The sequence below is a fragment of the Aricia agestis genome, chromosome Z (assembly GCF_905147365.1).
Source record: "Aricia agestis chromosome Z, ilAriAges1.1, whole genome shotgun sequence".
In the NCBI taxonomy this organism is placed as follows: domain Eukaryota; kingdom Metazoa; phylum Arthropoda; class Insecta; order Lepidoptera; family Lycaenidae; genus Aricia; species Aricia agestis.
In genome coordinates this window covers 27,577,791-27,596,135 of record NC_056428.1, presented here as the reverse complement: position 1 = coordinate 27,596,135, position 18,345 = coordinate 27,577,791, and the positions used below count along the sequence as shown (strand labels likewise).

Below are 18,345 nucleotides of genomic sequence, written 5' to 3'. Positions count from 1 at the left end.
TAAGTCAGTTACGTAGTTTTATCGTTAACGTTTTAAAGCCTCGTTTGCAGTCACTTCGAATTTACTTCAAAATCGCTGCACAAGTTTCTACAATATTTTACTAAAACGTCAACTAACAGCGTCTCTTGTAGTGACTAGTCAGCTTGTAGAAAATTCATGTAGGTAGTCTGACAACCAACGCGCTCTAAATTTTTAACCCCCTACCAAAAAGAGGGGTGTTATAATAGAGTAAAGTACTTTAAGTTATTATTATCGCTTTCCATCAATAAACTATATTTTCACTACCTTGTATCCTCCTATCTCCAATACTTTACGCTTCTTCGTACCATCGAGGAAACTGATTCCTAGGTAGGTAACGGACCTACGTCATGTGGTCGGCTTATGTCAATTCAATGTTAGCTGTGATCGGTCGGATGGGTTTTAACAACTTAGATCCGCCACCTGCATGGGAATCAACTTTTCTGATAGTACATAATATGGAAACACAACAAACTGAAAATAGATTTTAAAAGGTTTTTAACGCAGTGTTCCCGCGGTATACCGCGGGAATACTGCGTTCCCGTGTATTATAATACAATTACGTAGCAATATGTTGGTTACTCGCTATTTTCTCTCCAACCGCCCTTTAAAAGCTTTATTTAATAATAAGTCCCAGATAAAAGGTTACTTTAACACACATTTTCATGTAATAATTGAAATATATCGATCTGTGATAATATAATCGACATTTAATGATGTGTAAGTATTTTTTAATAATTTTATAGCACGTTTATTTACTTTTATCAGATAGAACGTAATCATCAAGTTTTTACTCTTACCGTTTCACAAAACACACAAAAAAATATAAAATAAAAATATATCATCAAAAAAATGTTTCACAGGGCGATAACGGACCTACGTTATTTGGTCGAGTTATGTTGACCCAATGATGATTGGTATATATTCTCCGTGCTGCTATTATTATAACATATAATACATATATTCTCCGATAGTACCAACTACTATTAGAGAAGTTGATTAGGTCGAGGTAATTCAACCAAATGACGTAGGTCCGTCAACTGCCAATATGAATTTTCGATGGTGCATGCGGCTAAAGATGCAAGAACAAAGAGAGGAAAAACGTTATCCAGTTCGCACGGCTGCTTGCATATTCTATTCAAGTCACATTTAAACTATTATCATTTATCACACATAGAATACTAACCATTTTTCCTCGGCTCCATCCACCTTGATGTCTGGAATCGTCGGTATCTTCTTGTTCAGGTATGCAGACGAGATTTTCAGTAGCGCCTAGAAGGAAGTACATTTTTAATACATTCATTGGCGAATCTACTACTTTAGTACATTCTCCGGAAAAAAACACCGGTTTTACTACGTGCTTGTCGAAATTCAGTACATTGACAAAATTTTACTTCATAAGTTCGCAGTCTCTAAGAACTGCATTTTGGTTCTGCGAATGTAAACGTAAACTGTGTTTTATTCTAATTGTTAAAAATAGTGTTTTAAAATTCTGAAAATATTTATTTAATAATATATTTAAGGTTATCTAAATCAAAAATAAGCATATTTATTATAATTAAGTATAAAACATTTGTGTGTATATTTAATAATATTATTATTGTCATACTAGATTTAGGTATCATGACAGGTAGATATACAAATTTGCCTTTTCTTTTCATTGTCCCAACAATCAGCTGCAATGCAGTACTTATTTTTTTTAAATAAATTTTGCCAATTAAAATATGACAATCAAGAAGTTTAGGGTGTAAACTTCTTGATGACAATGCGTGAGGCGCGCGCGTGCGCCACGAGTCAGTTCGCGGCAACCGCCCCGACGACGCGTCGGGGAGTCTCGTATGTACTTGTAGCTCGGCGGCGGAACGGCGGAGTGACAACCCCCTGATATTAGTCATCTTAAAATATCATTATTTCTCCTTTATGAATGAGAGATATTACCTAGATAATAGTATAAACCAAGGTTTAAAAATTGGGCCTAGCTGCAAAGGTAGAGAAATAATAGGTTGGGGAAAAAGTATTTTCACATAATTTTTCAGAAGGTTGTGTGGTTTTAGCTACTCAGCAAAATATAGTTTGGCTGGGAGGTGTGCGTCCGCCGTATAGTCCTGACCTTGCACCTTCAGATTTTCACATGTTTCGGTCGCTGCAGAATTCCTCAGGCTACGGCTAGTGTCAGGTTAACATCACGAGAGGACTTTCAAAACCACTTGTCGCAGTTTTTTATCAGTAGCCCCAACATTTTTCAAAGTTATCCAACAAAATGGCACCTAGATACTTAAGTAAAATTTATTAGAAAACCTTTTGAATTTTTATAAGTATAAAACTTTTTGTCCAAACTGGCATTGTATGATCGATTAATTGAGATATTTTGTTCTTTTAATTGCTGAAAAGTGATGATTCGTTGTGTATACAGAGGTATATTATAATAATTTTTGATTTCCATACCATAATATTATAATATAAGTAATAATTTGTATTTAGAATTATTTAAATTGCAGACCGAACTAATCGAAAGAATGCTTTATGCTATTGTATTATGAGTAATTGTCATGTGAATTTTACCACTTGTGTTTTCATTCCCTCTTTATTGCTTAACACTTAGTAATAAAAGAATTAAAGAGAAACTTATTTTATAAAGTATTAAAGAATAAAAATCGGCCAAGTACAAGTTGAACTCGCGCACGAAGGGTTCCGTTCCACTACAGAGCAAAAAAAGGAAAAAAAGTGTTTTTTACGGTAATTTTCAACCCTTAGTTTTTAATTTTTTTCTTATGAATTATTAAAGTATAAATAAAACTAAGTATTTTGTGAACATTTCAGGTTAAAAACATGTTAAAAAATTACGTTTGTTGAATGGGAACCCTTAAAGATTGAATTTATTTTGTTTTTAGTATATTCAATATATTGTTTTTAGTATAGTATATATTTGTTGTTATAGCGGTTACAGAAATACATACCTACATAATTTGTGTAAATTTCAACTCTCAGCTATTACTGTTCTTGCGTTACAGCCTGGAGACAGACGGACAGACATCGAAGTCTCAGTAATAGAGTCCCGTTTTTACCCTTTGGGTCCGGAACCCAAAAATATAAGGAAGGGGGGGTAAGACGGGATCACGCAAGATACAAGAAACTAGACTCTTGCGAACAGAAAGCAATAGGCCAATAGGAAGCCATACTCGATCAACCATCAGCGCGACAGGAGTTCACGCGTTTTTTGTTTACAAACGAAAATCACGTTGAGTGTCTCGTCGATCTAATTTCACGCAGTTAGGCTGCGTCCCCATCAGACACGGCACGGCGCCGCCACCGTGTTACGGCACGGCGCCGCCACCGTGTTACGGCACGACGCCGCCACCGTGATACGGTACGGCGCCGCACCGTGACACGTTGCCGTGTACGGTGCACCGCGCCCCTATTCTGGTGAAACTTCCGAACAAAATTTGTGTCCAAACTTAAACGAGGCATAATATGAAAATACATATCAAATGTCATGTCATGTAATAGATAAAATTTCCTCGGTTTCTTTTTAACCGACTTCAAAAAATATTTAATGATTCTTTTTCAATCTTCGTCTTAGTAACAACAAGAGAATAATTTTTCGCGATCCATATCCATTATCCAGACAAGCACTCCTCTCGTTCGAGCGCAAATATCGACTGAATAGGGACGCACCGTACGCGGCACCGTGACACGGTGCGGCGCCGTACTGTATCACCGTGGCGGCGTCATGCCGTAAAACGGTGCCGGCGCCGCGCCGTGTCTGATGGGGACACGGTCTTAAAAACGTCCTTACTATCAGGTAATTATGACTACCCAATTTATGTCTTTTCTCGTATATGGTTCTCAGTGTTATTTAGGTACTTTGTTGTGGTATAGTTGGACAAACGTTCAGTATTTCTTTTTTTTTTTGAGAAATTATTTTTTCTAAGTCAGCCTTTGGGGTAAGACGGGGTATTGGGTTTTCTGAAATCATCCGAAGGTTTGGTAGGCTGTCAGCTTTGTGGACGTTGGGCTCACAATGGTTGTGCTGGTATGGATGATGAAAACACCCAAGAAATTCATATTTGTATTTATTGTGATTTGATTAGCCTACCCCATCTTGCTCCATTTTCATTACCCCATCTTACTCCATGGTAAGGGGCAAGATGGTTTTTCGAAAGCTCCTATAGAATCATTTATTTAAAAAAAATGCTATATGTTCATCTCCCAAATACTATGCCAAATTGTAGTCAGATAAATAAGACATTGTGCCATAAATAAATAAGCATAATAAATGTAATGATTATACCGTATTTTTGGTATTTTCCTTAGATACCCCGTCATGCCCCCCCCTTCCCCTACAGATTACAGGGTGTACGTTGGAACAAAACAATGCAGGTGCCAGGTGGTGTGTACCTACAATGCAGTGTATGCAGGCGGTGTTGCAAAAAATAGCATTAGCAATAATAATGAATTGTTAAATGCCCATTAGTGCAAATAATAATTAAATTAATTAATCGTACTTGCTAAAAACTACGATTGCTAATATTGTCGTGCGTAGCAATAGTCTGCGATCATCATAAAAATCACGTCCGCGCTGTTTCGCATCGCGGTGCTGTTAATGAATTGCAATTTTTCACTCGAAACCGATAAGTATATAATTCACGATGTCGCGTTTTTAGCAAATAGCAAAGCAATAATACTTAGCATGCTGTGACATCAAAATTAGCATGTTAATGAAATTAAAAGAAAATAGCATTAATTCCCATTACTAGTGTATGGGGTCCCCTGAAGTATTTATTGTCATAGTAGCCGATCTGAAAAAGTTACTTTTTCTTAAATTTTTGTATGGGCAAATTCATGACGCTAGGGCGCTTGCCCAAACAAATCAGTAGTCACGCAAATAAAATTTGCTCTCTCAGCGGTGGTGCTACCACAGTAAACTCGTGTATAAGGAACACATAATATACACAATACACACCTACTTTAATTACATACTATACTCGACCCGGGAGTTGTGTTATAAATATCAAACTGTAGAAAGAAAATACAAATTTCTCAGCACATTCGCTGTTTACTCGCAAGAACTTAGCTCTAAGATATTTTTATCTCACTTATAAGATGTCACAGGCAGTGCCTACTCGGTCCACTCGGGGTAATTTTCAACCAACTCCTTTATAATAGTGTTGTACGTTAAAATAGAAGTTAATATCCTTTGGGACGCATTTACAGGCCTCGGAGGTATTAACTTGGACGTAAAGTACAAATTTATTTATAGAAAGTCAGGATTAGTAGATAAGGATTTTCATCATCTGTAATAACACAAATTTTTGTTTGCAAATACTACAGGTATAAAGTAGGTCATTAGATATCTACTTATATCTTTAAAGAAATATTTAAGCAATTTTTTTATCTCTACGACACGCAAAATGTTTGTATGGTTGTAATAAGTTTTATTATTATTAGGCAATGAATAAAAATAATAATCATGATAATGATTATTGCGAAGCCAACGATTTCGAACATGTATTTGCCACTAGAGGTATACAAATGATTGGCCATGTTCGACATCTATTGTGCACAGGCAGATCATACTCATCATGGTGGCAAATGGCAATCATGGCTATACTAAGGGCGGTTTTCCTGTCATACGTGTTCGCGATCATCTATTCCGCATGCGGGTGACAATATGCTCCTGGCTGCACCTGTCGCCCGCATAACAGGACAAACATCTATGAAATAGGATGCGGACCGCGTGCTAAAACGCGTGTCAGGAAATACGTCCTTACTTATCGTGGGGGCCTTTATTATATTATATAAGTACCTATACTAAATGTCGCCTGTAGAGTTCATCCATAAAGTATATCACACCTAAAGGGGGAGGGAGGGGGTCGACGAAGTGTGACATGGTGTGACAAGAAGGGGGAGCGCCGAGGGTTCTAAATTTTGTGGCATCTTTTAAATTTAATAAATTATTGAATAGCAAAATTTGAAATATTAAGGTGGTGTTTTAATTTTTTGATGTAAAATTCCAAATTTTTTACCTTATACTAGGAGGGGAGGGGGCCTCTCACAAATGTGAACACCTGTGACGGAGGACGGAGGGGGGGTCTAAAAATAATGAAAATCGTATGACGTACTTTTATGGATGGTCCCTAAGCCCGTTGCGCCAAAATTTGTTTACCGCGAGGGAACCGAACATTTTTCCGTGATGAAAACTATCTTTTGTCCTTTCCTGGGCTTCACAGTACTTATCTGCATACCAAATTTCATCGAAATCGGTTCAGCAGATTAAGCGTGAAAAGGTAATAGACATACAGATTACAGACACACTTTCGCATTCATAATATTATAGGATAGGATAGGAAGGAGGAGGATCACACTTTCAAATTTACCAGTTACATAATTTGCAACTTGGCACTACGAATACTGATTTTTTGCCCCCGCATATCGGACCTCCCACACAATGACGTAACACAGCATCCAAATATACTTGAATACGGTTTTATCGAACACTATCTAATAGTTTTTAAAATCTTAATTTTTTTACTTAATATTTTTTTTATTTCGTTTTGGAAATTTGCATACTTTATTTTATCAACTTTTTTTCGCAGTTACTGGAGATGAGTGATTAATGGCGTCATGAATTTACAAATTAAAAATATAAAGAGTAAATAATCCCTAATTTTTACCCACAACTTAGTGATTTCTAGGTGATTACATAAGCACAACAAACGTCAAAATGCAGAAAATCTTTTTACAAAACACCTTGATGTCGCCATTAAAAATTTTTATAAGGTTATTCTATTTATTATAGGAAATTCAATAACAGGATCTGAACACAACAAAGTTCTAATGCATTCTCTTAGCTTCCTTTAGACTCTTTGCACCTTTGTTTTCTGTGAGATCAAAAGGAGCTTTGCTTTTTCTCGCTGCATCTAGATTCTAGAATATAATATTGCACTTTGTTCGCTTATTTTGTGTAATTCTATTTTGCTCCGGAATTCTGCTTCACTTCGTAATTAAAGTTAAATATAATTAGGTGCGACCGCCAGGTTGATAGGAAATTTGATTTCATTTCTTAGGGCCTGTTTCACCACTTTCTGATAAAATGCCGAATAGGCACAGCTTTTTTGACAGATTCTCCACACTTCATCTGTCAAGTTAAGTTGTGGATAGCCTATTCGGCACTTATCAGGAAGTGGTGAAACAGGCCCTAAGACTGCAAAAATTTCAAATTTGGTATCTTATTTCAAAGAACAAGTTAGGTGAGCAGGATACCAATGTCATGTGTGAGTTAGCAGATTTACCTAGGTATAAATGATTGTATCTCTATTCGAATTCGAAAAAAAATTATCTCTATTCGAATAAAACCACTAGGCAATTGCAGGGCCGTATTTATATTTGTTATGAATATGGGCCACTTTAATTTTGCTGCCCCTGTGTACGAACTCTTCCGCCATAGGACGCTGCCGCCCATAGGGCATAGCCTATAATTAGTAGTAATTAATACTGCTTAAACATTAATCCAGAACTGGACATTTGCCGCAACTCACAAAAGAAACATTGTGGTAACATTACATTTGTTGCACTGATGAAAACGAACCTACGACCGTCTCTCTAAGGATTAATAGTAAGTTAATATTAGTAGTTTTCTATCCTATTCATATACAAAATAGTAAAATTATTTGTCTAAAATATAATAATATTATTAGTTGTATGCTCTACGCCGAACGGCGGCGTAGGTAGTTTGCGATACTGGGGTTCAATTCTCATATCCCGAGACCCGTGGGGCTAAAATGGTCGCTTTGAAGAATCATGATATGAATAAATAAATAAATAAAAAATGTTTTATTTCTGAGTAAATTTGAATCAAATTTTTTCAGAATGTCTACCTGATGCCTACCACCGGTTCGGGAACTACCCCGGCGAGAAGAACCGGCGTAAGAAACATAATATTATGATTCATTTTCTGAAATCGCAAAATGCAACTCTGCTTGCAATTCATTTCTGTATTTTTGTACTGATTTGACACATTTTGTCAGTTTGACAGTTTTGACAATTCATTTGCTGAATTGATTGAGAGGAATTGATTGAAATAATGTACCCCGATCCTGATACATATCAGAACAAGACGTAAGATAGCAACACTAATTAGATTAAGACCCAATTTCACCAACGACTGTTAAAGTTAATGCTCGAATTAGTATCACGTTACCTCTTTCGTTTTTCAAATGAATGAAAGAGAAGGCATGACTTTTTAACAAGCTGTTAACACTAACAGACGTTGGTGAAAAAAACGTTGGTAATTGGGCCTAAGTCTAAACTTAGACCCAGTGGCGTAACTATAGGGTGGCAGGGCTGGCAAAATGCCACGGGCCCCCGACCCAAAAGGGCCCCGTCCCATACATTGTTTTTATTATTAACGTAACGATTTTTACTGATAGGGGCCAATCAATTTGCCACGGGTCCCGGATGTTATAGTTACGCCACGTCTAAGCAGTGGCGTAACTAAACAGTAATAAATTAAATGTTTAGTAATAAAAGAGTATGGAACCTAATTGGTATACCTACCAAAAGTTGGAAATAAAAAACCAACTTTGATGTACTATCGATTGGCACATGTTTCATCTCTTGCCACCAAAATGACTTTTTTAAATCGCGAATTTGTAGGTATAAGTACCAGGCTTCATACTAAAATGTCCCATGCTCTTTATTTTTACTAAACATTTAACTTAGTAATAACATTAAAATCTTACCTCGGAATAAGATTTTTCGATGGCCGAGCGCTTGATGGTGTAGGTGCGGAGGTCTTCCAGCAGATCACACTCATGCTGATTCTTAGCATGGAGCTTGGCGATTTGTTCTGTGTGGAGATTCTTCAGAAACTTTGTATAATTGCTCTGCGGAACAAACGATTGTGTTAAAGTTTGTACAGCTTAAGGTCCACTCGCACCAGCCAAATCCTTGGTCAAATATCGTGCTTCCATCATTATTCATAACAAAAGAGATGTCACGATATTTAACACAGGGACACTCTCCGCGCACGTGGACTAAAAAATAATCGTGAGCGTCAAAATAAACCAAGCAGAGCTTTATTTACAAAATAGCCAGAGTCGGAGCCAAAAGTAAAATGAACTACGGAGCTGAGCGTGTATTGACGAATCGTATTGAGTGTTAGCGTAGAGTCAGTTGTAATAAAAAAGGCTATCATGGTTTTGTTAAAATACGTGAGTCCCTACAAATTTCTCAAGCGACAGCATACGAGAATATAGTTCGTTGTACAAGCAACCCTTTCGGTGCGGAATAGTGTTAGCTAGCTACACAGTATACTCACTGCCGACGTCTTTTTAGACGACTAAACAGAAAAATTCAAAATTAAAATCAGCGATATAAAAATGTTTCGAACATAGTTGCGTTGAAACCATTGCCTAAAATTAGTGACCTAGTTTTCAGTGCGAGGGTTTACATACGACGTCCTTTAGGGTCAGTTCAAAACGAGTCGCGTGCTGCGGCATTTTTAACAACATTAAACTGTATTTACTACCCAAAAAGATACACATTTCATTGCAATTTGTATTTTTAGGTGTACCGTGTACCTCGTATGGTCTTACCACTCTTGCAATGAAAAGTGTACTTTACACGCAGCACCTCGTCTACATAGAAACTGTCCTTTAGGAATTAGGAGTCTGAATGATATTGATATCAAAATTGAGTTTAAATCTTGATGTAAAATTGTTCTAAACACAATCGAGGCATGGCCTTATATTTTGGTGCAGTAACATATTGTGTCTGTACTAGCGTCTACTCTATACTCACTGACGAACTCCTTTTAGAAGACTAAACGAAATAAAACAATTTATCAATGCAACGAATCTATGTTTTTTAATTACAATAATTAGGGTCAAATAAAGGATTAAATCAGCGTTTTTCAACCTGTGATTCGCGACCTTCTGGGACCTGGAGAGTCGCAAAGCTTATGTAGGGGGGTCGCCAGAGGTTAAAAGAACAATTTTAGTAAAAAAACTATAAAGATTAAACAGATTGATATATTAAGTACGAGAACTTTACCAAAGGGATAAACATACATGGTCATATAAAGCAAAGGGTCGCGATATAATTTTATAACATAAGGTCGCGTCACTAAAAATGCTGAAAGACACTGGTTTAAATAGCTATGTAAGAAAACACACAAACCCTGACAGACCCTGATATAACACCGTCGCGTGGACGGTTACATTAACTTTAATTATAAGCTTATAACTCTACGCTCACTGTAAGTAATAATAAAAAATAAAAAATTAAACTATATCTTAATATTTAAACTACAAACGTATATCATAACATACTTAAAGTAAGTATATCATAATATTTTCGACTCGGTTCAGTGGCCATAAAATATAACCTTGTGTCAATTTCAATGCTGTCAGGGATTACCGCTCATTGCCAATTGAATTGTTGGATCTTTCAGCTCCTTGGGCTTTAGGTCTCCCGAGTCCCGACCAATATTTAAATTAATTAAGTAAAGAAAAGTCATAACTATTAGCATTGGATAATTATTCTATACTTACATACTATAATATTATAATTATTATAATATTATAATAATAAATATTACTAGCTGTCCCGGCAAACGTTCCTTTGCGATAATAGATATAAAGTATTTCGCCCATATTATTTTATTGAAGTGACTAAATAAGTATGTCACCATGGCAACGTCCATCGCTATCCCGTCACACAAACAATGGTCGCCGTCAGTCTCGAGTTGTAATAATTTACTATTATTTATTCAAAAAATGCACTTATCAATATAAAAAGTACCCAGTAACCGATTCTCAGGCCCACTGAATATGCATATAAAATTTGGTTAAAATCAGTAAAGCCGTTTCAGAGGAGTACGCGGCCTAACATTGTGACACGAGAATTTTATATATAAGATATAGCCATTAGCCAATGAGTTTGTTTTTTCGTTTATTTGTTTGAACGCGCTAGTCTCAGGAACTACTGGTCTGATTTGAAAAATTATTTCGGTGTTAAATAGCTCGAGGAAGGCTTTAAAATTATTACGCTAAGTCTAATAGGAGCGAAGGAACATAGGAAAATGCGGAAAAAACGGGGAAAATTATTTGAAAGGCTCACGAACTACTGGAACAATTTTTATTAAGATTTTTTTTTTTTTTTTTTGGCACAGATAAAAAGTAGACTACGTGAAAGAACATATTTAGGCTATTTTTGTGGACTAATTTGGGTTTGTAATAATATGTAAAATTCGTATTTTACGCGGGCGAAGGCACGCGGAACGTCTAGTAATTAATATCTGCACTTTGCTTTGCTCGGTATAAAAAATAGCATTGAACCACCGTAACTTATGCCATCGCATTGCCAATTTTTTTCCTGAAAAAAAAAAAGTTAAAGAGTAAGCGCCCACGATGGCCAGACCTTCCTTCGTTTCGTAAAGCTGAACCTGTTTGTGAACTTTACAGAGGTAAGAACGACCAGCACCTATGTAGTACTAGGTAGTGGTTACTTTAGGAGGTATCCAGTTCTGAAGGTCTACCTGACCTTCGAGAAAGAGTAAAGCTCAATTTCATAGCTTATATCCTTCGCGGTAAGTGGAGGAATCTCGTCTTCCAGTGACGGACATTTTGACACTTGCTTCACACTGCTAGATACCCTCAAAATCTAATACTTTAAGAAAGTTTCGACTATAAGTGCCCCTCGTCTGTAAGAAGCCTAACTAAAGGTACAAGTTGGAAGCCGGCTATATGAAGTTGCAGCAGACGACGTGTGGTCGCGACACTACGGCGGTTTCGATGTATTTCTATGAATAAGGTTCGCTAGCTTCATGTCGCTAGCTGTGGAGGGTATTTCATAGAAATACATACAAACCAGTAGTGTCGCTGCGACACGTCTGCGGTTGCTTCATGTCGCCCGCTACCAACCGGCACCTGCTGGTCGCATACATACGTTTTCCATATTCGATTTCCAAATTCGTTTTCCGTATTTGGACATCCGAATGCATAGAATTAGGGTTGCTATCCGTCCGGATTTCCCCGGATTTGTTCTAATTTGAAGGGCGTCCGGGGACCGTCCAGCCGGGTTTTTGAAAAGTGTCCGGGTGAAATCCGGAGACTTTTGTTGAGAGAAATCCAACTTTTTAGCCAGGCAGCAATAAACGAAAGATAAAAACTTCTTTGATTAAAATCAAGAACGATTTCAAGGACTTAAGTTAATCAAATTTTTACAAATTTTAGTTGAAAAAATTGGGACGTAATAGTAAATAGTTTTTAATGGGTGTCCGGGGCAAAAGCCACATTTCGGCCAAATGTCCGGGATTTTTGTCGTGCTAGACCGGCGACGGCAATAAAGGTGATGGCAACCCTACATAGAATCAGCAGATAATATATGACACACACGTTCGCTTCTTTCTGAACGGAACGATTTTCGCACACTACGTTTCGAGGGCAAGCCGGCGCGGCGTGATCTCGAGTGAAGAAAAACGAACGTCTGCGCTAGTCTCACGCAATTGGAATCGAAATTGAAACTCGTTAAACGACTACCCTTGAACCATATCGAAGCTGTTTTGATGTTGGATTAATACTACCGAATATTATGGGTATTTAATACTACTGACTTATAAATTACAATATAACAAATGCATGGGGCAATTAGTGGCATGTAGAGAAATAACAATTTGTTAAACAGATACTGCCATTGATAAAGCCACGTTTATATGTATGCTACCGTACATATTATGATAAACAACTAGTTGACAGCTGCTCGCATTCACATTAGGGTCAGTACACACCGATGCAACGCGGCGGTGCTTGAAGATTGCTGTTTAGCATAACACACAATCGCGTCACGCTACATAGGCCATAGCGCTGCTTAAAGTATGCAAATAAAATATTATATTATACAGTATTAGCTAAGTACATTCCGACTCTTAACCCACAACTCGTTAGTGTGATTTTTTATTTCAGTACTCTGTATTAATATATCAAAAAGATGTTTATTTTTAACCGACATCCAAAAAGGTGGTTATATTATGTTCGTCTGGTGATTTTTTTACATCACGATTCACTATGCCGTGCACTGAGGGCATGATAATTGATATGAAGGTAACACATAGCTAATAAAAATGCTTTTAATTATAAAACATTAGATGTCACCCGCAACTCCGTTGCGCCAAAATTAACTATCGCGGGGAACTGGGGGACTCAAACAATCTGCATACCACGTTTCATCAAAATAGGTTCAGCGGTTTGGGTGTGAAAAGGTAACAGACATGCAGATAGACACACTTTCGCATTTATAATATGAGTGTGGAAGTTTGGGATTCTGAGCCTACGATGGCCAGACCTTTGTCAGTTTCGTAAAACTGAAAGTTTACTTGTCTATGGCCTTTACAGAGGTAAGAACGAGCAACTATGGAGTTTCGGTCGCGGTTACTTTAGGAGGTATCCAGTTCTGAAGGTCTACCTGACCTTCCATAAAGAGTAAAGCTCAATTTCATAGCTTATATTCTTCGCAGTAAGTGGAGGAATCTCGTCTCAGTGTCGGACATTTTGACAGCTGCCAGACATCCTTAAAGTTTGGGGTGTCTAGCAGTGGGAAGCAACTGTCGTTATACCTTGCTTTTCTCAGGGTTTCGTAACCTAATTGCAGAAATGGAAGCCTTATTCGTCATGTCAGTCTATCCGTCCGTATGTCATAGCCAATTTTTTCTCTCTATTTAAGAGCCCCCGCAGACTGCAGACTTTTAGTCGGCCGATAGTTTGATCGAAAGCTTAATCAGTACGAAGATGTATGATGTATTTTGAGTTTGAGTTTGGTGCGCACACTAAACGATTTGTATCGGCCGATAATAAAGTACTGAAACCCTAATTTGATCAAACTCAGACGACTAATAGTTTGTAGTCTGCGGGTGCTCTAAGGGCTTCACATCTTTTTTTTGTCGACTTTTTAGTTTTTAGGGTTCCGTACCTAAAAGGTAAAAACGGGACCCTATTACTTCGTTATCTGTCCGTCTGTCCGTCCGTCAGTCTGTCTGTCTGTCGCCAGGCTGTAACTCAAAAACCGCTATAGCTAGATATCTGAATTTTTTTCACTCTGACCACAACACGTTGTGAGCAATTTTTTCGCTCACTGAGCGCTTTCGGCCTTTGAGCGTAACATATACATAAATCCAGGCTTAAAGTCGTAGCAACCCCGTAGCCGTAGCGTGCTACGCCACTTCCGTAACCCCGCTACGACAGCCTACGAAAAGCTACAAACATTTACGTAGCCAAGTTTGTTTTAGGATTCCGTACACAAAAGACCTTAAGCCATTAAATCTTATATTTCATTTTTATACTTATCATTTAATGCGTCTATAATCTTTTCGCCCATATCGTTTTTATGTCCGTTTTCCTAAATTGTTTGTACTGATCATTAAATTATTACTTTCACGCCTTCTAGGCATTTTTTATAATTTTTATCTTATCCTATGATCATATTATTTTTCATTATTGATACAAATGAATAGAAAAAGTAGGTATAGTTTAATGTAAAGCATCAGCATTTAGAATTTAAAATATAGTCGCTCGTTAAATATTTAATTTAATTAGATGTCGCAAACAAGATATTGTCTATATTTTATTACGTAGGTTGTTGTAGTTTTAAATTGTTTCCGTAAACAGTACGTATGATAGCATTAAAAAATATATTTTTAATCTAAGATTAGGCACAGTATAGCATGTCATATTGCTATACTGTGGATTAGGTTTAGGTTTAAAGAATTTATTCTCAGAAGACATGCAGTCACTTATAAGTTATATGAGAACTTAAAACTAAAGTTACATTTTTTTACAGTGGTCATATTACAGCTGTAATAATACTCCCAACACCGGTTGCGGTGACGGTGGCCGGTTTCATTGAAATCAGACCAGGTACGCAGGAGTACTTTTATAGTGCCCAAGTGTGTGCGCAGTACACAAGAGCACTCTCTATTCCTTTACTCTCATAACCCAGTGGGACGGAAGACCGACACGACTGGCGAGAGATCAGGCGCAGGACCGACTTTTTACATGCCCATCCGACGCATGGATCATCTTACTTGTCAGACAATCAGGTGATCAGCCTGCATTGTCCTAACCAAACTTGGAAATAACATGTTTCCAACGCGGGATTCGAACCCACGACCTCCAGAGTCGAGAGCGACGCTCTAACCACTAGACCACGGAGGCGTTATTTACAGTAATATAATATTAAATTTTATATTACAGTAATATAATTGTAAATACATAGTAGTATAAGTTGTTTTAATAATATTTTGTGTTCCACCAACAATATATTTCATATTCGCTTTAAATAAGTTTAATTACTATTATTTTATAAAATATAAACTAGCGGGCTCGACGCGATGGCATCGTCCCGTCAGATCTATTGCGTTATTCACAAAAAGAATTAGTAAAATCTGTTCAGGTGTACCAAAGATTTGCTTACACAATATTATTACGTTTAGCAGACTCACTATGGTTAAGGTTTTATATATTAAAATATCATTTACGTGACAATATTAATACTTTAATATTGTTGGTTTGTTGTTAAACAAATCACACAAGTTGCTATTTTAATTTTAATAATAATTACAACAATGTAATTTAATTATTAATATTAATATCTGGCAGCTAGAGAATTTATATTTAATACCAGATAGTTTCGATAACAGATATGATGACGTGGTACTCAGTTGGACTCAAGTAGGAGTAGGTAGGTACCCAAGTGCATACTTAAAAGTAGACCCCTATTGACTTCTTCACTTAACATCTAATGGTGTAGGCACACTGGGTAAACTTTACATTGCAATAATGATAGGTACTATTTACTAGTATTTAATTTTAAATTTTATTTCATAATAGTAGATTAACCTCGGAATTAAAACAAAAAAATACATTTTAAGTCTTATTGTCGTATGAATAAAACCTCCTATCGAGAGCCACCGTGAGAATAAAACTAGGATTAAAATAATATTTACAAAAGTTAACCATAATACATTTATTCAAGCAACTGTGAATGAAGGTTGATAACTTACAAAAATACTCATTTTATACATAGACCTATACCAGTGCCCGCGACAACAAAACCTAGTAAAAATGTTAAATGTATTGATTTTGACGGGTCAAAATTCACACATATTAGGCGCGCGGAGTCGCGCTTGGTGGTCAATAGCTCGATCGTGGGGGTCATTTTGCACAGCATTGTGTGTTAATTGTGTGCAATGTCGCTTGTACTCACTTTTCTAGGCGGAGGTTGCATGGTGGCGGCTTGTCGAGGACGATCGATGGGCACGCACGCGTGGACCACTTCTGCCGCGTTACTCCGCCGCACACCCGAAGCAGGCTCCGCGCATGCGTCATCGCAACCATAGAGCATCACAGATATCTTCAGTTTTTGAATGTTTCATAGACAAGCAGCAAGGAGCAGAGCGCTCTCATACTCCTACTCAGTACTAATCTTGCCAAATACACTCCCAGCTCTCTTAAGATGGTCCGCGCTGTCAAACTGGTGATATCACTAGTTTGGTAGTGCAGCACTTAAATCTAGGTTGGGTTTAACCATTAACACATTCCTTGAAATAACAGCCTCTTAAGTAACAGTTTGACAGCGTTAATGCGAGACAGGTTGCATTGATCAAAAGTAGCAAGATTAGCAAGAGATTAGCAAAACTAGATCAAGTGAACAATTTTTGTTGATCTCGCAGGGGCTCTATTTTCAGATTATATTATAGCTAAGCCAGGATACGCTAAGAATGTGTGACTTTCAGCGTTAAGAGCCGATCCCCTCAAACCACCTGCAAATTGCCAATAGTCTGGAATAAAAAGGAGTGTCAGAGTACAGATCTGGGCTGTCTCGCTTAGGATACACACCATAATATGCACCTGTCGAAATTCGCTACTGAATAGTTAATCAGCACTTATAAAAAACTTTAAGTATCTACTAATGGTAAAAGTAGGGTGCGTCTGTAACTAATAACGCCACCGTAGTCCGTAACCTAGGGGCTTAGGGCGTGGCTCTCGACTCAATGATCGTGCGTTCGATTCTCGCGTTGAAACAACTAAAAATGTTGTACCTACTCAAGTTAGGTTAATGCAGGCATCCCCATTAGACCGAGCAAGACGGTCACGTTGTACAAAATATATAGATGGTCAAAATCATTACCCTTCCTTTAAGTTTCGCCGTAGTCGGGTAAAAAATAAAAATAATTATAAACAAACTTTAATTATGGTGTATCAAGTATTCAACAAACGATTGTGATTCTGATTGCACTGCAAGCACAGAGTAAATAACACTAAATAGAAGAAATGCATAGAGCTGGATAAGGCAAAATATTATGTTTTTGGCACTTTCAGTTACCTGCAGTCACATATAGTACCGAAAATCCTATTATTGGCATTCCTATAGTAGAGGAGTCCGAAAGGGGATTTCGCAAAATGCTCGAGCGTTTCTGATTAAAGGCCCTCCTATTCCACCTTTCTTAATTTAGACGTCTAAATCGATTCAGTAAGAAAATTTTGTCAAGTGAAATAAGCATTTAAAAAGTTAGGAGCCTAATTAACATTCTAAATGGGAAGAAGTGTGGCTTCTGATTGGTGCAATCTTCTGGTGGTGGTGGAAGAATTAAATGAAATAAAGAAATACTAGGTTCAGACCTGGATTCTGTACGCGATTGGACAATCCTGTTTTTATTTACCAAAGTCTGAAGCTTTATTTTAATTAAACTTTCATTAAAAAGGATTAATAAAACAACAATTAACAATCGCCTAATAAACTAATCATCTGCTAAGAAGTAATCCGTAAGAAATGCTCAAATTGTTATTAGAGGTAATTGAAAACATCAAAGTACAAATATATTTTCTTCCTGTCACTATTGTTGATACTACGCTTCTTTGGTGGCTTATTAATTGACTTAAGTAAGGCGGCCATTTTTAAAAGAAGAAGAAGAAGTATTTATTTTAAATAATATGTTTAAATTTTCATCGTCCTTTTTACCCTGTCTGTGGCACAATACGCATTCTTTGTGTCAAGTTGCCAAAATAGAAGAAAAAAAAAAAAATTTTCATCACTGTCTTATTAAATCTTTTCACTTGCAAATTTTTCTTTTTTTAATATATAATATAGATTTCAATTATTCATCACTAACATCCTGAGTGTCTTTTTTTAATCTCTGTTGAAGTTATTAATAAATAAACAACAATCTTTGAATTTTCTTATTTTGGTATAAAGAAGCAATTCTGATGTGTCTACCAAAACCACCGGAATTGTCTCACCAGAGTCGAGAATTGAAATTTGCGAGAAAAATAA

General features: G+C 36.9%; 1 protein-coding gene across 5 annotated transcripts in view; it reads right to left on the bottom strand.

Moving 5' to 3' along the window:
- LOC121738369 (protein nervous wreck) overlaps nt 1–16,333 on the bottom strand; it is a 45,818-nt gene extending 29,485 nt beyond the window's left edge. For 2 of the 5 annotated variants that reach the window (XM_042130363.1, XM_042130364.1), the window contains exons 1-5: nt 16,279–16,333; nt 9,820–9,840; nt 9,338–9,358; nt 8,760–8,903; nt 1,205–1,290 (exon numbers count right to left, since the gene is read on the bottom strand). In XM_042130363.1, the coding sequence (XP_041986297.1) occupies nt 1,205–1,290; nt 8,760–8,903; nt 9,338–9,358; nt 9,820–9,840; nt 16,279–16,299 (293 nt within the window). In that variant the 5' untranslated portion in view covers nt 16,300–16,333. The remainder of the gene's footprint in view (nt 1–1,204; nt 1,291–8,759; nt 8,904–9,337; nt 9,359–9,819; nt 9,841–16,278) is intronic. The other 3 variants (XM_042130366.1, XM_042130367.1, XM_042130365.1) reach the window with 2 other exon arrangements.
- Nucleotides 16,334–18,345: the final 2,012 nt, after the last annotated feature.